The sequence below is a fragment of the Thunnus thynnus genome, chromosome 1 (assembly GCF_963924715.1).
Source record: "Thunnus thynnus chromosome 1, fThuThy2.1, whole genome shotgun sequence".
NCBI classification, from domain to species: Eukaryota; Metazoa; Chordata; class Actinopteri; order Scombriformes; family Scombridae; genus Thunnus; species Thunnus thynnus.
In genome coordinates, this window is record NC_089517.1 from 21879778 (window position 1) to 21900298 (window position 20521).

The window sequence follows — 20521 nt, forward strand, 5'->3', positions numbered from 1 at the left end:
ACACAGTATTAGGACAAAACACTGCTTCTGCTTCACCCAGATAAAATAAATGATAGAAATGTGAAAATATGAACTCTATTGGGCTAAGATACTGTATGGGAAATGTCCTTTCCAAGTTATCGTACAAAAAGCTGCTCACTATGTGCTGATCATTTCAGCAGCATTTGTAAACTAAAATATTTGTTAATATTTGTCTAACTTTAAAAACTAATAACAATAAGACAAACTAACATATTACTATGACGAACTATGCTCAGTGCTGCCATGTCTCACGGTTTAATGTGGGTGAGTAAACGACGGCACGTCTGAGTGTTCCCTACTTCTTGATGAGTGGCTGATAAGACGGCAGGGGTCAAATCTGAGTGGTCATCTCCTCTCCACTCTCAGAGCGCGTCATAAATCACATGATAGTGTCTGGGTGCTGTCGGGCCCGCCTGCTGCCCACCAGGGTTAAACCAACAGAGGCCTGAGAGGGGAGGTGGACAGACACAGGGAGGCCTGGGTAAATGCTGCTTTGTCTTCCTCACTGACAGCAATACAACTGTGTCAGCGATAGGGAGTGAAGACACACAAGACACACTCACTGTAGAAATACACTGACATTACTCACTATTGACACTCACTGCTGCAGACAAAGTTTTATTTTGCAGATTGCCATAATTTAGGTGACTCTCTTCTGTCATCTTTGCATCTTCTTTTTCCAAAAGCTTTTTGGTAAAGCAACACCACTTACCATAACATATGTGAGTTTTTTCCCATGTAGTGGCTTATTTTCACTCTGTATCTGCTGCTCTGTCTTTCCGTTCTTCTTCGTCTCTCCATCCTTCCCTTAAGAGCCAAATGCAGGCTGGAGTAGTGGAGGCCTTACCCAGAGCTAAAGATAGAGCTCCTTAGAGCCTTCATCTGTCATTCTGTGACAGTATTGTAATCAGGCCCAGAAGATCCTGCCTACAGGCTGGACCCGACAAGGGGCTTGAGCAGTCATGAGTTCGCTGGACATCTGCCAACCCACAGCAGGCGTGAGAGTACATACAGCGTAACGCTCTTACTAAATCTAATGTCAAAGCATGTAGAACACATTTATACAATGAGTGCCAATGAATAACATGGTTAATTAGCTTTGACTTGTGCTTCACCGGTGCCACCAAAGAAAAGACGGTGGCTGTGTGGGTATTAACATGTCAAAATGAAATGTGAAACAGCACAGCATCTGGTAAGGGAATGACTACATTTCTGGGTAAATCAAGAGTTTAACTGGTCAGTACAGCAGAAGTACAATGTGTTTAATTCTTTATGAATGGGGATGAACGACCACCTGGAAATATTTTTCCTCTTGACATTTTTCTGCAGTTCTCTATTTTGTAGTTTTGCTCTGAGTAGTAAGTTTAGCTATAATATAACTGTGTGATGTTGTATGGGAGTATATGCATAATGTTAACAGTCAGAGTGAAACTTCAACATCTTAACCAGTGGTGGGATTTCCTAACATTTCCTAGAACTTAAAGTCAAGTGTCGTCTGGCACAGTGAGTGGGCTCAGACACTGATGACACTGAATGAATCTCAAAGACTACCATATCTTTGTGATCAGTCACATAAAAACCTGTTACATTAATACACTCAAGGCCCTTGCATTCGTCTGTTTGTTTTTGTTAGTTCGGTTGTGTTTTCTTATCATGAATCTTACAGCGTGGGCATGCAAAGGTGGAGGGAGACAAAAAGAGAGAGATTTTTAAAAAGAGGGAGAGAGGTGGAGTTTTTCAGGATGTTATCAACATCCTGTCCGTGTGACCTGGTGCGAATGCTCATGTAAGACAGCAATCTGTTGGCTCTGGTAATCCCTCAGGGACATTAAGAAAAAAAGACACACACACACACAAATCTCACTCACACACATACACATTACAAAGGGAAGGAGCAAATCCCATTGTCATATAATGTCATCTTACCTAGTGTTAAGAGGAATATGCTAAGTGACATGGAAATAACCTTTAGTACTAGAAAAATGTATGTAGCTCTCTCATTAGCTTTGTTTTTTAAAGGTTTGGTTAATGCAAATGACAAAAAACACACACATTTTCATCCAAACCATGCAGATTAATAACTGAGAAATTATATTTGAAAAGTTGAAACTTAAAAAAAGTTTAAAGCAACATGTCCTTCATAGAAAATAGTCCCCATTAGTTATGAGACTTTATGAAATATGAACAGATTTCAGTGGAACTATTTTCTACTGAGAAATGATTCCCAGTGATAATTGTTGACAATATATTCTGTGGACTATGTGGAAAACACCTATTCCAAATAAAATCCTCCACCCACTATCTCACACATTTGCACTGAATTAGAGATGTAAGTAACCCAGCAGATCACTATTTCCCAGCCAAACAGATGGATGCCTTCACGGTGCACAAGGGTTAGCAGAGTGATAAAAAAGTGCAAAAAAAAAAAAAGACAACATCACACAAGTATGCATGCAGCCAGAGATAGAAGTCATTTCCTGAGAAAGAGCGAGAGAGGAGAAAAGTGCTGCTCCAGCTCTCCCAGGAAGTCTGTTAATGTGGGAAAGGTGAGAGGAGAAGGCAGGTTGGGTTGAAGGGTTAGGGGTAGGGTTATGGTGAGTGTATATGTATGGGCCTGGAGCTGCAGTCAGCCTGGCTAATGATGTATGGACAGGGCAAGAAAGAAAATGGAGGGTAGAAGGTGTGTGTGTGTGTGTGTGTGTGTGTGTGTGTGTGTGTGTGTGTGTGTGTGTGTGTGTGGAGGGGGGGTGTTCTTCCTGCTTTCTAAGTAGACCTTAACAATCTCCCCTTTTTCTACCAGAAGACTGAGGAGCAGCTCTAAAATGTACATTCCTCTGACGAATCTTGTTCTTTTGACACCATACATACTCGATGTTTGTACTTTAAAGACCACAAAATATACTATGAGTCACTAAACTACATTTAGCTTTATAAAGCCCAGTAAAAGCCCATTAATGACAGTGTGTGAACAACATTTTCTGAGGTCAGACGTGGGCAGAATTCCCCGGTGTCCAGGTATCACTGGCTGGCATCAGCTCACCCAGAGCAGATCATCTCAAACTGCTCTTTTATTACAGGAAATTACTTGTGGAATGAGCTCCAATCTCTCTCCCTATGACACATCTGTACTGGGGGAGCCTGATGACGCAGGGGAGGTCAAAATTAGAGTACGGCTAGAACAGCTATTATGTGTGTGTGCTCTTGTTTTGCAGTCCCTGTGAGAACCAGTTGAATTTAAGACCTTCAAAGAGAGGATGTTCTCTTCTCATCCTAGCATCTTCAAAGGGTTAGTCAAATGTTTAAGTTTTAGTTTAAAAGTTAGATTATATTTAGTTTCAGGTAGGATCGCAGTTATGGTAACATTTGGCTGACAGTGACTTTGCTTTAGGGTAAGGTTATAATCAAGAGATAATAACCTTTACCCTGAGATTTTGAGTTAGGGTATATGTATTTGTATTTGTGTATGTCATGTATGTGCGTGTGGTCCTGCTGAAATGATAGATGAGTGGAGGGAGGAGCATGAGGCGGGGGCAGTAAACAGTGAGACAAGCATGTAGGAGGTCTGGGTGCAGACTAAAGCCAGAGCTGTCAGGATCCCAGACAGAGATATAGATAGATCCCATCCCTCCTCACACTGCCACTTGGTCTACACAGCACTATAAACCTTCCCACCTACCAGCCATGTTTAATGACCATCAGACCAACGATCAGTCCACTGTGCTGCTGGGGTCATCGGCAGGCCTGAAGAACCGTATCAGGCACCAGAATAAATTCAACTCAGGCCTCCTTGTGTGTCTGTAAGTTGTTTTAGTTTTACACATTAAAATCAAAGCTATGGCCCAACATGTGCCACATAATGATGGTATGGGGTACATTTTTTCTTACCTAAAATGGAACACTTGATCATAGACAAAAGTCTTTTTTTCCTTTTAATTTTTGTGAATTTTGGAGTTTTAATCTTCCAAAATTAGACAGAGCTCAAGAGATTTAGACTGCTTTAGGCCCATAATTGCTGCCTTAAGGAAAAATGTACTGTCATGAAAAAGTCATCAGTATGAAAAAAGATGTGGACCTAAACCTCCACAAAGACAAAAAAAAAAAACAGAAAAAAAAAAAAAAAAGGAGGGGGTCAGAAAAACCACATAATAAAGCACAAATGATGAAAGAAGGAAAGAATGGAATTTTATCTTTATAGCGATCTTTTCTTTTTTGTAGAATCTTGTGGTTTATTTTATTTAATGTATTAATCATTTAAATAAAAGAATGATTTAATATTTACTCTTTTACATATACAAACAGTAAATACCTATGAATGTACCCAGTATGTTTTATCTAGTCATATCAGGATTCCTTTTCAGATGTAATGCAGAAATATTCTGATTATTTTAGTCTGAACTTAATAACGTTGTACTTATACAGTATGGCTACCAACACTGCACTGTTAATTCATCATGTATGAGACTGCATTATAGCATTTATGTTTTGCCATTGTGAAGAATGTACATTTTCTAGGTTTACTACACATGTATGATAAACAGGTGTATTAAATACACTATGATTAAAATTACTTACACTTAATACATTTTAATAAGAAAGCTTGGTGCTCCGAGAAACATGCAAGCTTCTAGAAAGAGGAATGAATATCAAGACCAGCAGATCATATGACAAGTTTTTGCATATTATTATTATTATATCCACTTCTCTTGATGAGTCATTGGTGTATATAAGTCAGTCTGTTATATTTCGTAATACAGAGTGCTAAAACAGACTAAAGACTTAGTATATGACGAATAAAAACTGCAAAATTGTAGAGTCAAGTGCTGATGGTTTACATCAACAGGGCATACAGTTTTTAGTTGTGTTGATACAAAAAGAAATCCGTCATCTAGTCAGGATTTTTTTCCCCAGACATGGTTTACTCTGCAGACTTCTCACTTCAGGGCAGGGTGTTGTGTGTAGGTGTGGTGTGTGTGCGTGTGAGCATGTTTGTGATATGTATGTGTGTGCATGAAGGTGGAAGTCACCCCTCTTCTGACCCTCTTTGCGCCCAGGGGTCACACATTGTTCAGGAGGATGCAGACACCCAGGCTGATGGATGACCGTTCAGACTGTTTCCCTGGGTTCAGCTTTACTCGGGAAATCGTAATTCACCCCATGGGAGAGGCTGAAGGCGGACCTGGTCCTCACTTCTGCTCCACACTCATTTTTTCCTGGATTCAGGATGCGATGAAGAGGCTGAGAGCTCAGCTGCCTTGGCTGAGCTTTAAAGGTATAGGATTTTCATAAAAAAACAATGCATAGGCTCATACAAAAATAATCCCTCTCAATCATCACTTATGACCTACTGGAAGTGCATGGCAGTGTATGCATCTACAGAGACCTGCCTGTGCCTCTGCCTGTATTTTCTTATTATTTTGCTTTTCTGTGCATCAACCTTTGCACAATGGGTGTGTAGCCCCCAGCCAATAACAGTGCACAGGGTGTTAGGTCAGGACTCGTAGCGTAATGACCAGGTTACATCGCTGTCTCTGTCACTCTCCTCTGCTCTCTGTCTGTGTCTGGGGGGCTGCATTCACCGCCACTGCAGCACCTTCCCGCAGGGTTGTGTGGAGGTGTGGGCGTGTTTATTTGTACTTTAGAACATAACCGCTGTGAAACAATCAGAAAATAATGTTTTATTTACGTGATTCAGTGCTTTGCTCTCGCTACCGCCACTCAGTCTCTCGATTCACTCTCTAGTTTGCTCGACCAGTCTCAGTCTCTGTCTATCTCACTCTGGTGTCATTGAGCCAGAGAGGAGGGGCCAACTTTGAATGTTGTGTTTACAAACGCCAACCGACAAATCCTGCATAGTATACCTTTAAGGAGAAGTGGAGTCAATCTTCGGCCACAGCTGTCCCCTCTCCAAACCAAATGACGACTAATGCCGTATATGGTGCAACCAAAATACAGCCTGTTTTTTCCTCAATGCTTCATTGCATACACACTACTCATGTATATTTACAGACAGTCTTTGTCATCAGAGGATGTGATGACAGGATGATGCACCCAGTGAGCCAGTGTTGAGTGTAAATGTGATTGTGTGTGTGAGTGTGAGCAGGGGAAGGCGTTAAATTTTCAAAATTTTAGATAATTTGGTAAACTTTGTGAGTGTCAGTGGCCTTTGTTCCCATAGAATGGGAACCAGTATGACCTTTTTAGGTTCAAGGTCAAAGTTTCACAGTTTCACATTCTGAAACTGCGGGTACATACTGTATATTTTCAGTGTATTGCAACATCAAAATATAACTGAGAACCTCTTTCCACGTGAGATACAAGAAAAAAGCCCCTCTCTCATGGAAACATGCTTGTTCAAACCACAAAAGGTACTCTCACATCCCCAAACTTTGAAGGAACTCTCAATTTCATGCTCAAAATAACACTGAAAAACAACTTGAAGCACTTTTCTCACACAACCATGAAATGAACATGTGAACAAGTTGGAGACAGTACTCAGCTCTAAAATCACTGAGATTAAAAAAAAAAAAAAAAAAAAAGCATAAGCAGCACTTTCGTTATGAGACAGTTCTATTTTTTTCCTCATCTTTACTACATGATGACATCATAAGTCACTTGGGTAACCTAATGGGGCCAATGAACAAGACTGATGATTCCTTAGCTTAGTGCACGCCATCACCACCCGCACTCTCTGCCAAGTATTCAATTAGGGTCAGTGAGTAATTGGGTGTAGATGAGGTAGAGATCATCGTTAGGCTGAATGTGGAAAGTCTTGGAAATGTGTATCTGTGTGTATATGTGTGTGTGTGTGTGTTTATGTGTGTGTGTGTGTGTGTGTGAGACAGAGAGAGAGAGAGAGAGAAAGAATTTTGCCTGTCGTGCGTGACTCAGTAATAAAGAGAGTTTCTAAACAAGCCACATAAACACTCAGGCAGACATCTCTGGAGCTGTCCAGGGTTTCCCAACCATCTGCTTTGTGGCTCATCAATTAAACTCAAGTTAATGGAAAAAGACAGGAAAGCACATTAAATAGACATGGAAGTCACAGACTGTTGAAACCCCACATAACTCCTTGGTATCAAAATATTAACATTAAATTCCCCAAATTCTATATATGCATTTTTTAGGGAAATGTATCAGATGAAATTCATTAATCAGTTTTTTTTAAACACAGATGTTTCTGTCTTCATATTATAAATCTGTACACAATACAGCAGTAACCTTAATATTTAACCACAATGAGTTTCTGATGAGTATCAGTGTGTGGTGGTTTTATTTGATGACTGTTTTCCAGATAAGATCAGATTTCAGTATCCTTCGCAAGACCACAATCTCAGTTAATGTGTGTACCTCCCCTATGACTTTCTCTTAATAACCTCCACTGAGACTCTTACATCTGCTTTCACAGCAACAATCTCTTACCTTATCTATTTTTTCCTGTTTGCTTTTCCTTTGTGCTTAGCTGTAATTGTTGAAATAACAACGGAGATGACTGACAGAGAAGGTCACAGTGGTCAAGTTGCAAAAGCAACACTGAATAAACACAACATAGATTTCTCTGTTGAAACTGCCACCTTGTAGCAGTAAGAAATGATTGTTGCAGACAGTGCAAAATAATTGTTATTTCTCTAATTGGGTCAAATTATAGCGCTACATGTATAAATGTTATTATAGTGTTATAACCACTATACAAAGTGTGTGTGCACCATATTCTGTAGTGCAATTGCAATTCTGGTGATCATGGTATATGTCCTCTCTGGGTTTTAAATGTAGCAGAAATAACAAATAAACAATTTGCCCAGAATGCACAAAGATAGATGTAATCTGCTTTTCCTGAAGGACTCACTTTGGAAAATGAGGGAATGGAAGTGACTGTAGCGTGCATCGAGATGAGCAACACTGCCAAGTAGAGCCGTAACCTGTTTGTTATCAGAGGCACAAAGTAGGCATTTGGGGAAAAAAATATGAAAATATATTTTGGCAAGCACAATATACAGTTTCCATTCCACAGTTCAATTTATTTAGACCCTGAATACCATGTGTTTTAAACATTATTCTATTGATGGTACAGTAAGTCAATGAAAATATTAACGAAAACAGAAAAAGTAAATACAAAACTTAAAAAATATAAAACAAAGTGTTCAAACAAATGATCATAATATCATTATAATGAAGACTGCTAACAGAGTTAACACAGGGAAAAAAAAAAAACTTTAAAAAACACTTTAAGTTAGATGTTCAACCAGAAATAGATAAGTACTTTTTCTTTGAACTGAATAAAGGCCTTCATGTGTACTTGTATGAGATTAAAAATATATTATGTATATATTTCAATGCTTAAAGCCATATTTATAGTTATAAATTAGTTATAAATGTATGCAAACAAATGTAATATGTGAATAATCTGTGGCTTTATGCTGCCACTAGATGGCAATATAAATCTGTATAAAATAAATCCTTACAGGCTTTCCCTAGTGTGGTTTTGTTTGAGCTCTTTGCCTTTCATGCAATGCTAAAACCTTAAAAGCAAAAACACAAGTAAAAATCACTTTAGAAATATAACAACTAATGAAATATCTTTCAACAATGGGTCATCTCCCAACAATAAGCTGTTTCCTCTTTTTCATAAGTTTCACTATTTCCTTCTCATTCTTTAAGTGCTCTTATGACATGAGCTTTACTTTTTGCCCATTTTTACATAAGCAGGATTTTCCCCAATGCGCTCTCTATTGATGTGAACTGAAAACTTTGCAAACTATCATGGTTAACTAGCCATAGAAGATCTGCTTCAGTGGGCGTCAGGGCTGTTACCTTTTCTGTCTTCTATGGGACACAGCGGAACACGGCAACATGCAAATCTTGTGATAAAAATATACTTGAATTTTTCACCGGGTTGCTGATTTTAAACATGCAAATTGTTCACACTTTCTCCCATCTAGAGGATTTAGTTTTAAGTTTCCCTCCAGCAATCCAAATTTTGTCAAAATGCATGTTTAGCAATGCATCATGTTCATCTTCACGCAATCAACAAATCCAAGATAATACAGCCGGCCTCACTATTTCCAAATAACTGACATTAACTAAACAAATTCACTGCATGAATGATGCTAGCACTGCTTTTAACAGGTAATTCCACCTTAGTCTTGTGATGGTCATGTTTGGATTCTGGCATTTCAAAGGGGGAAGTATGTACTGTCACTGTACTTTCTACTGAGGCATGTGGTTGACAGACAGCTTGGCCCACAGGCTCCTTCAGCTGTACTGGAACCATTTTAGAGCAACTTTAAATAATCTCCATCCCAGCAGCACCTGTTGCCTGGCCAGTCTGTGGCTTCTTACTCAGAAAGAGGTTGTGTAATCAACGTGACTTGTACGGTCGGTGTAACGATTATAGTTGGAAACAAGGTTTCAAACCACAAGGATCCTGTTCCTCAATCAATCACAGAGTTACATATAATCAACCACATACCATACAAAAAATGCAAACAGAAATACTCACAGATTATCAAAGCAGTGTACAATGTCTGCTGTATGTTTTGGTGCAAATATTGCTTGTCTTAGCCTTTTTCTGTGTGCAGCAGTATCCTAAAATATCAGTAATGTTCTTAGGAAGCATCAGTATTTTTTAGTAAGTATTTTGTCCTTAAATATGTATGTCTGCGGGGTTTTTATGACAATTTTCATATTCAGCATACGTTCAAAAATGCAGTAATTTCACAATATCTGTTGAGGCAGCAGCAAATCCGTTTCTCAGGTATCTCTCTGTTACCTCATAACTATCACCTTTCTGGCTACCCACATCCCGTCATCTCTGCACTTTGCATACGCACACACACCACACCATACACACACACACACACACACACACACACACACACACACAAACACAAAGTGAGCACTGAGCTGTGAGCCACATGTCAATACAGCGCTCATGCTCCCCTGGCTCTGTTTCCCCAGGGACTGTCACTCCACCCTGGTCTTCCCCTCCATTTCAACATTCATCACCTTCTTTTGTTACTGATAAGTTTTGTTTTACTTGAATATGAAACAGAAATACACCAGGTTAGTTATTAACAATTCATCAGTATTTCTGTGCAAATAAGTCATGTACTGTTGTGTAGGTGTTTTACATCTGAGTTAAATCATTTCTTAGGACCTTTCTTCAAGATATCCAGTCTGTACATTCCTGCTTTGCACAAAAAATAGAAAATGCTTGGGTGTAATTAGAGTAATCCTGTGATATAAAACTTTCTGGGCACTGAAAAATAATGTCAAAACATTTAGTGACTTTCTCATTACATCTCGGTGGATTCCCTCCCATTCATGTTTCACTCATATAAACCAAAGTTTACAAATGGCATGCACACACAGCAGGTCTGCATGTTGTCTGTTCCTCTTTTCAGGGGAGAAGTTATGTGCTGGAACATCTTCCTGGGCTCCTTCCTGTGTTTCCTGTCCAGAGACAGATCAGGCGGTCAGGGATCATTCTTGTCAAAGAGTGCAGCAACCAGGACAGAGACTGATGCAATTTTCAGCTTTCCCCTCACCCACTGATATTGACACAATGAGCCCAGCCCATTTAATCCAGGCCTATGATTTCTTTAAAATGTGTATAAAAACATTAGGGTTTCAAGTAACATTATTTTCATTATCAATTAATCTACATATTATTTTCTCAATTAATGGATTATTCACGTGGTCTGTAAAATGTTAGCAAATATTGTGAAAAATGTCTAACACATGTTTTCGGAGCCCATGCTTACTTTTCCAAATGTACAAAGATAATTGGTTTATTATCATAGAGGAGTATGAAAATCCAAAATTAATCACATGTGGGAAGCTGGAACCAATGAATTTTTGACATTTTTGCTTGAAAATCTTGCTTTAAGGATTATTGCATTATCAAAATCACTGCTGATTAATTTTCTCTTTGATCAGCTAATAAATTCATGATTGTAGCTCAACAGAAACGGACAAATGTTAGCTGCTGACATTTATCAATCAATGACAGTGAGTCACTCTAATGAAGATATCTTCACAAAAATAGCCATAAAGAAACCTTTGTGCTCTCATTTGATTATACTTGTGAGGCCCAGAGCACTAGCAAGTTAAATGTTAAAAACAGTACGACTGTGTGTGTGTGTATGTGTGTGTGTGGGTGTGTGGGTGGGGGGTTAGTGTGACAGAAGGCAGTATACAAGGGCTTCCTTAGAAAATGAGGGAAAAATTGAAAACAGAAATCTTGACGCAGGTTACAAGAAACCACTTTCCCGTAAATCAGCAAACTTCCTCATCTTCACTTTTACATGTCAAACCTTCCCTGCCACACATATTCCAATTTTTGTGTGTTTCTTAAAAACCTCCTGTTGTCTTTAATAATGACAGATTCTGAAGATTTAGATTTCTTATACATTCATGTCTGATCATGTTTACAGGTCTTTATCCTACAAAATTAACAGTTAACCCAGGAGAAGACCTCCGTATAGGCACAAGGCTTGAGGGACCATTGGGTTGAGGGACATGAACTGATACTGATTAGAGGATATGATCCTTGATCAGTGGCTACCACGGTGTGTGTCTGTGTGTGTACAAAACATGTGTGGTTAGGTGGCTTTCTCCCTGCATCCCAGGATGTGGGCTCCCCGTCCACCTGTCTCTCCACTGAAAGCGTCCTCAGTGCTCTCCCAGTTCCTCTCTGGATGCCTATTCTCATCTCACCCACACTGATTCTAAACCAGCGTTGTCCCCAGAGACACCACCAACGCCTTTAACACCACGGCTTGCATGACACAACCTGTTCAGGGTAAAGAGTATTCTTTATAAATTACATTTTATCTCACTCACATGTCAGTGAATTGGTTTCAGACTTTTTTTAAGATTTACAAAAATCTTGAAAAATATACTAAACCACAAATAATCAAACAACATGTTCAATGGGATGACAACAGATCTGAAAGGTCAGTGCAGAGAGCCTGCAGCCAAGTTTAGGGATATTGCTTGAAAGGACTGTGGAGTCAGCATATACAAACAATTCAGGAAACAAAGTCAACCCCCCTCCCCCCCTTCAAAAAAAAGCGATACCTTAAATCTATCAGGAAAAGCTTTCAATTTGCAGTTATTCCTCTTTTTTGCTTGATTTCCTTGAAGCGCTGCTTTTCAAGACATTGGAGCTGCTTCCTTTAAGTGTCTCTCTTCTGTAGAACACAGAATATTGAAATGCTATGGAGCAGATGGCCATGGTTACGTTTGATGGCAACATCAGGACTGTTTGTCACTTGTCTCTAATGGTTTATTGTGGGAAGCCTCAGACGCCACAAAGAGATGTTGCAATACAAAGAGAACCACATTGCAGACGCTGGAAAAGTGAGCAGAAAAGAGACTCAGTTAGCAGAAATGTACACAAGCATGTGTCTCCTTCTCTTCCTGTTGCACTCCCTGCAGAGATGGGAAAAATCCATTACTGTACTTCAATATCAATATAATATTTTGTTAAAAGAAAACAAAGCATTTACGAGCAAGTGATTACCAAAAGTAAAACTACTCTCTGAAAAGTGGTTCTTCCTCTTAAAGTGCTTGTAAAGTCTTGCTTTCTCTTCCCTTCTAACTGGTATCTTGAGGTGAAAAAAAAAGAATTGTGGAGTACACTTTACAATATTTCCTGCTGTAATGGTACAAAATAGAAGTTTATGGTCTCAAAAATTGGAGATATACAAGTGAAGTAGTCAAATTTTTAAATGAACATATTAAGTTACTGTACAGCTCTGACTCCCTGTGGTGTCTGGAACAAAACATTAGAAATGTTTGTCATACATATCATACACATTTACAGTACATTTAAAGAAATTGTTTAATATTTTGGGAAATACACTAATTCACTCGCTTGCTGTGAATTACATAAGATCGATACCACACACCTCATGTGTGTATGGTAAATATCTACTAAACATAAATATAATGGCCAGCTCTAGCTACATATTTATATGTAGCTAGAGCTGGCCATTGATTAGCTTAGCTTAGCATGAAGATTGGAAATGGGAAACAGCTAGCCTGGCTCTGTCCAAAGGCAACAGCTCTACTTCCCTCCCAAAGCCCGAATAACATGTTATATCTTATTTATTTAATCTCACCAAAAATGAAGTGTAAAAACAACAATTCACTCTAGAGGTGTCTGTTGGAAGATTTCATTACAATCGTACTGCACCAGGCTAGTTGTTTCTTTCCTGTTTCCAGTCTTTGTGCTGTGCTAGTCAAACTGGCTTCTGGCTCCAGCTACCTCACATTGTACTGCATTGAACTGAAATGAAGTCTTTCTTTAGAAGTCATACAAAGTCATACGTTATGATTTATGTTATGATTTATACGTTATCTGTTAAATTGACCAATATGTTAACGGAGCCTGGAAAGTAGTCACTGAACTCCAACTCCAGAGTTTGTATTTTCAGAGCAATGGGCCTTTGGAGCAGTGGCTTTTGTTTTCAGGATAATGGGCCATTAGACAATGGGCGTTTGGTCCAATGGGACATTTTTCAAACTATTGGGATTTCGGAATAATGGGCCTTTGGACCAATGAGCAGTCCCTCATTGTACATCACAAAGAAAAACATATAAAGTAGATACATTCACACTTGGAGTTTCAGGCCTTCAATCCTCAATTTGTTTGGACCACAATATGTTTATTGTAATCTTAAAATGCTTCAGAATTCATTAGATTCATTAAATTTCACAATTAAATAATATTCAAGTAGCTAAAAAAATTGCAATCATTCATCTGTTTGTCCTTTTAAAACAATTCTTAATTCTATGGTTCAGGATTTTTGATATTTTTTATTCAACCTAAAATGTGAAACCAGATACTGTTTAAGCCCATAATTCCAAGTTCACAAGGACAATAATCATATCCCTGATTTTACTTTGTATGTATGTTTTATGGACCATAAATACATTGTATCAATCCAGCGTCAGACATGCTATTTGGGGGTGGGGGGAGAGTCAGCTTCCTGTGACAGTTTTTGAAGTAAGTTCCTGTTCTGTGGAACTTAGAGAGAACTCCCCCATACAAAAAACCACACACACACACAGGCACCTGCACATAGACACAATATTCCATCTGTGTTTCTTATTCAGCGAACCATTCATTAATTATTCTAATTTAAGTGGTTTTATCCCGAGATGTCATCTGACAAGCACATGACATCCTACACTATGATCTCTGTATGAGTCATTTCAGTAGACCTTCAGTAGATCTTTTAAAATAAATTCTGAAAAACTGATTTACTCAACTTCCCAAACCTGTCTCATAAAAGTTAATCCACCACTAATTCACCACATGATGGTAGAAGTGGTATTTAATGTTATTTAAGGTCATTACATATAATTATGTTATCATATGTGTGTTATTTTTCATTTAACCTATATTTATTCATGTAATTTTCATTGAGAGCCTGCCTTTCTTTTAACTTATTTCACCTTACAGTAGTACAGTATGAGTGGCAACATTTTAAAATGACCATTAGAAACCCATGGCTTTTGTATTGGGGAAGTGAAAATGTTTCTTAGCATTAGTAGCATTAGTGTGTGTGTGTGTGTGTGTGTGTGTGTGTGTGTGTGTGTGTGTGTGTGTGTCTACATAATGGTTACATCCAAACATATTCTACACACTTCCCTGCTGATATTTCCACTTTTGACGTGTGAGATGATATTGTCGTCTTGCTCCCTGGTTTTAAATGCCAATACTGTAGAAGCGGATGGGTTGATTTTGTCTCAACTGTGAATCATTTAATCATTTGGCACAAATTGGTCACATCTCTTCCTTTCTTTTCTCTGTTAGTCATCGGAGGGAAAGGGGGAGTGTCCGAGAGTTTCCCTACTTTAGTCTAGATCCGTCTTTTACTTTCATACAATGTTTTAGTTTCATCATTCCCAAGCCAGAGTAATAAACAGTATGTGTTCATAGTTAATTACATTCTCAGTGGTGGAGTTCCCTGTAAAATGTAAAGCACTTTGTTGTGGCTGAAGTAACAATCACTGAACAATGTGAACTTTTTTTCAGTCAAGTTTTTCAAATCAATACTTTGTAATTCCTCAATATCTAAAAAGACAATATGGAATCTTATGTTTACATTGTATTGTTATGTCTGCATAAATATGAAATTTGCTTTAAACTCTTCAACCTCACAGACATTTGTATCTTGTGCAGCCAAGCATTGTTCAAAGCACGAGAGCTATAATTCAAATACTAATCAAGTTCTTGAATATCTTATCAAGATTAGAAATATATCAGACCAAATTATGAGTAAATGTCTATATAATTATGCACAAGACTTCGAGAATTTTCTATTTGATGTGATGGCACAAGCATTAGAACAGTCTAGCAGATTTGAATGTTTTATCCATCAAACACGATACTGTCACTCAAGCATTGAAACAAGCAGACAGAAAACATGCCGTGTTCACTGTAGGGAACTGGATGTTCTGAACAACACTTCTGACATCTACTCATGGCGATATCAGGAAATTTAAAGAATTGTACTGCTGTTTTTTGCATTTTTAGTTCTTAGATATATTCTTTTCCCCCCACCTGACACTAGGTTTCATTTATTTTAGTATGTTTTGAAAATCAGCTTGCCTAGACTTTAAATTTGATCTAGTGTGGTCATGTTCATGTGTGTTGTTGACAAAGTTACAGTATGTTATCATCAAGTGGTTTTGCAATAAGTGTAGGGTAAAGTCTCAACACTGATTTTAATACTGTACAAAATACATGAAATGGCTGAAAAAGCTGCCTAGAAGACTAATCTGTTACTAACACAATTTCATATTCATCACTTGTGTAATAATTCAGCAATCAAAATGAAATCAACAGCAATGTGATGATATAAAGACAAGTTGTGTAGTTCAGTAAAAACTCACTTTTATTAGAAATGCAGTTATAAAAAATTATGAAAATAAAGGTCAAGCAAAACAGTCTGATAGTAAAACCTATCGATAATATAATGCCACATTGCATCTTAAATCCCTTATCTTTTATCAACTCGTATGAATATTGTTTTATTTACTGAAAAAATAGAAAAATATGTTGATTTGGTCTAAAATTCAAATGGTCATCTTATAAGAAATAAGTAGCTCAATAGCACAAAAAAACAGTTAAGAAAAAAAAATTGTAATGTAAAAATAAAATTCCATTTTAAGAGCTAAATTACCTATTATACATTAGTCAGTTGACATACTGCAATTAAACTTTTGAGTAAGAGTTTATAAAGATATAGATGAGAAAGAAGATGTCCATAATAAAAATAAAAATCCAAAATAATAAGTTTCACAGAAATTTAAAGACGTTTCTCAGATTTGTTAAGTAATGTGGTTGAATATGTTCTTAAAGCTTTACACCACAGTGGAGTTGTGTGTAATAAATGAGTCTTATTGCATATGCCACTTTTTTCACTTTTTCACATAACACTCTATTGTAATAATAAAGCAGACTTTAGACACAGAGTCAGTGTTAGCGCTACATATAAAAATATAAAAAGTACCGATATACAAAATATTAGGGGCATCCTAATATTACTTACTTACAGTTACTTACTCTGGCTGATTTGTTTCTCCTTATCATTATGTCTCCACTGTGATTGTTATAAAAGTCTAACTGTGATACTGGTTTTTACCTGGATTCAGTCAGTGTATGACAGAAAAACATGGAATGTCTCTAATATTTTGTACATTCACTTTAGAACATGCTGAGGAGCTCCTGTCAGGTTTGTAACTGCTCACAGTTCAGGCAGTGATGGGCATGTTGTCCCTGTAGCAGGCTGGCCTCTGGGGGCCGCTATAGCTGCACAAGTCCTGGTAGATGCGGGCCATCTGGTCAGAGGCCACCTCATCAGACATCTCCAGGTTGGGGTTATTGCAGAAGGGCTGGGGGCGGCGCATGTTCACTGCCTCCAACAGGTGCTGACAATTCACCACAGTAATCTGCCACAGACAGAGGAGACAGAGAGTTTTAGTTATCTATATATTGTATTTGTATTGTCTTAGGACTAAGTATTTCATTTCAAGGCTGAGGAAATATTGGATATTTATGTTGCTCGATCAGGCATCTACTAAAGACATTGATATTTACTGTAAATAAGACACATGTTAGGATGTAAAAATGTCATAACTTGACTGTTCTTACCTGCACAATTATCAGTTTGCTCTTGGCATTGTTGAGATCATGGAGCTCTTCTCCAAAACACAAAATCACTGTTGGATCAGGAGCTGGAAACTGACCCTCCTGGTATAGCTGAAGAGCTGGAACATACAAGGCACATGGAACAGGAACATTTTTTTAGGCTTTAGGATTTGCTAAGACCTGTATGTGTTTTGCATTGATTTAGACTTCTTTTCATAAGCTTAACATGGACGCTCACCTTGAAGAAACCTTCCTGTGTCAAAAATCTTGACCACAGCGTCCCTCTCAAGTTTACAAGGCATGGGGCCATACTGTGAGCCCACTTCACCCAGCCCACTCCAAAAGACACGGCTCTGGCACAGCCTCTTGATGAAGATGCCTTCTTGATTGGCACGGAGCAGAACACCTCTCTCAAGGTGGCCAAGAAGCTTGTGTGTGACATGGCGCTGGCGCTCATACTCAATGACCTCAGCAGGGGGGAAATAAACACTCTGCATGCTTTCTGAACTGTAGAGGGCGCCACGACCCAGGTGCTGTTGGCACGGAGCGATCCGGCAGCCTTCAGGATGAATTACCGGTGTGTTCTGTATCAGCTTTCCTCCATAGTAGAAACTGATCATCATCTGGGAGAAAGCTGGAGAGGAGGATACTTGGTAAGCTTTGCAAGAAAAACAACTGCAAATGTCAAAAACATGATACATGTATCCTGAAGCCATCATTACTGTCCATACTTAACTATAGATCTGATGTTAATTATGATGCATTCTTGGACAATAAAAATCAATACCTGAGCTGGGAGTGCCTGATGGCAATGGCTCCTGATGCACTGGGAAAGCTGAATCAGAGAAGGAAGAGCTGAGTTAGGCTGTGGACATGGTTAAGTGATCACTGACCACACTGTCATGTCATTATTTTGCCACATCATCAGAAATACCATTTCTCTAGCACGATCTTACAAAGAAATTATCCCCTTAGTCAGCAAAGTTCGACAGGATGTTAGTCAATTCCTCCATTGCAGAATTCAACAGACAAGCAAATAACCTCTACTTAGCACCCACAATTGCAGGGACGTGTCATTAAGCTTTCCACTGTGGTTATTTTCAAAGACATTAAAGCTCATGTCTCAAAAAGACGGAACTAAGAGTCGTACTTGAGAGAAGTGGATAAACAACATATATCAACAACACTGCCTGAACAGTGAATGGCTAAATGTAATCAGAGAAAAGTGTGTTGTGTTGTAAAGTGGGAAGAAAAGGTTGTCTTACCATTGATGCTGCCCTGGGACCAATACTCTGGACTGGCCTGGATGCTACAGCCTTCCTCCTGCAACAAGACGATAAGGCAATAAGTTGTCTGATAAATGATCAGCCAAGCACCTTTGTACAGCACTGTAAGGTACAACTGACAGTAATGAAGATCATGTGGGAGGTTGTGCATGCTCAGTGCAACAAGTGTTGGAGGAGACAGCACAGTGTGGTAGTCAGAAAGAAAATAACACAAAAGCTAAGCGGCATCTTTGAAGAGACGTGAGAGGGGGCAGAAATAGAGGTGAGAAATACAGATAGATAAATGATTTGAAGTAAGAATCAGTCTCACCTCTTTAATGTACTCCTCTAGTTCTGCAGGGCTGCAGTCCATGTCAGTAGTATCACCAGAGCTGGTGGTAGCTGTCATGGCCATCACTGAGCTTTTGCCATCTGTGGACAGAACAAAGAGACATTATGACTCTTAATGCACTGTCCTTTCACCATTCACAATTGTTAAATGAGGAACCCAGGAATATTATCCTACATCATGCATTGCTCAAATGTCAAAGAAGATTACTTGCTGGCAGTTGGATAATGGAGATATGTTTTGGATTTAAACTAAAGAAATTAACATATACCCTACAATATTCATGAACTCACTCTTCTGCTCTTCCTCAGGTACAATTCGGTAGACTTTATAGGGCTCAGAGATGTCCAGCTGCGACCTTTCTGTCACCTCCTCAAAGTCAGGACTTTTATTCAGGGCACAGCGCAGCCTCGTCTTCCATGTTGCAGGCTCAGCTTTGTCCCCTTCCTTAAACTTGCCTTTAAACACAGCCCATGCCTGTGGAGGAAGAAGCCAAATATTGTGTTAAAGCTTGATGCTTCAAGAAAAAATATTAAACTGATTCTTCTTTTTTAAAAACTCTCCTTAAGAAAGAAAAAAGAAAGAAAGAAAAACAGAAAGGAAAGATGACATATATTATTGCATTGCGTCAAAGTTTGAGCAGGTAGAAATGAAATACTTCGCCCTGTTATTTAAGTGAAACGTTTTATGGCCAAAATTACTAAACGACATTTTCCATTCGGACATGATTGGCCTGATTTAAAAAGAAAAAAAGCGCTAGACTAATCCAACACAATCCATTTTACGCAGCACTGCGCGTAAAACCAAAACTCCATTGAATCTATTTGTCAAACCTTAAAAATGGACGCGTCAACTTCTTGGTTGTAATCCTGTTTCCCTGCGTGTTTCCATGGAATTCGGAACATAGTGCGGCTGTCATCTTCCCACAAGAGTCCGGAGTATTGCCCGCTCTGGATCTGCTCCATCAGCCACTGCTTCAGTCTGCGACCTCCCGAGTTTGACATCTTGTCTTGGTTTTGGATTGTTCACGGATATGCCTAAACGGGACGGACATGATTCTTAATAACATATAAATCATTGCTATTTATGTGTGTTTAAACTATTATAATTTGATCTTTCGTCAAGGCAAAACTAATACATTGTACTTTACGTCATTTCAAAAACAAATGAAAAGTAAAAGCACTTACAGATAAACAGGCAGTTGAGATCGTGGCCCTATATGTGTTATCCAGAGTTGATAGATGGCTCACTGACAGATTTAATGTGAGATCTCACTAACACGCGCCTGTCAGGTTTATTGTGCCCTGTGCAGTGAATGAAATAGGTGCGAGATGATTTGACAACACTGCTTCACTCTGACCAATCAAGTGTTTAAGATCACTGTGGGCCGGCCCATTACGGAAGTGTTGTTCTCTTAACTGTGGGCATTTACAAGAAATGGCCTGACACAAGCGGTGGCTGTTAAGTTGCTGCCCACGCCAAGCTACGCAGACGTGGAGCACTCAATAAACCCGGAGAGTCACAAGTTACCTTATGCTTTGGGGGATTTTTGCGCTCCAGACAAAGGTAACGCGTCCCTCCCACGTCCACTCAGTACTGATGAGAAACCTCGAAAAAGTTGTTTAGCAGGTACAGCAGCCCGCTGTCAGATGGTGAAGTCTGTCCCACTTGACCAAGTCCCGTGGGTTTTATCAGTGTGTATAATAATATCAAAATTCTATG

General features: G+C 38.8%; 1 protein-coding gene across 1 annotated transcript; it reads right to left on the reverse strand.

Moving 5' to 3' along the window:
* Nucleotides 1-15903: 15903 nt before the first annotated feature.
* Nucleotides 15904-20137, reverse strand: irf8 (interferon regulatory factor 8). Its single transcript, XM_067590969.1, has 9 exons — nucleotides 19987-20137; nucleotides 19633-19836; nucleotides 19093-19276; nucleotides 18782-18882; nucleotides 18451-18508; nucleotides 17973-18020; nucleotides 17424-17819; nucleotides 17189-17304; nucleotides 15904-16986 (listed from the first exon to the last, which is right to left on the reverse strand). The coding sequence occupies exons 2-9, from the start codon at nucleotides 19801-19803 to the stop codon at nucleotides 16789-16791; spliced, it is 1272 nt and encodes a 423-aa protein (XP_067447070.1). The 5' UTR covers nucleotides 19804-19836; nucleotides 19987-20137; the 3' UTR covers nucleotides 15904-16788.
* Between the last annotated feature and the right edge of the window lie 384 nt (nucleotides 20138-20521).

Excerpts from the sequence above, each read along its gene's own strand:
- irf8 (XM_067590969.1), bottom strand. The coding sequence starts at position 19,803 with ATGTCAAACTCGGGAGGTCGCAGACTGAAGCAGTGGCTGATGGAGCAG. Across the intron at positions 18,021-18,450 it reads GTCCCAGGGCAGCATCAATG|CTTTCCCAGTGCATCAGGAG; the intron begins GTAAGACAACCT and ends TCTCTGATTCAG. Across the intron at positions 16,987-17,188 it reads GCAAACTGATAATTGTGCAG|ATTACTGTGGTGAATTGTCA; the intron begins GTAAGAACAGTC and ends TGTCTGTGGCAG.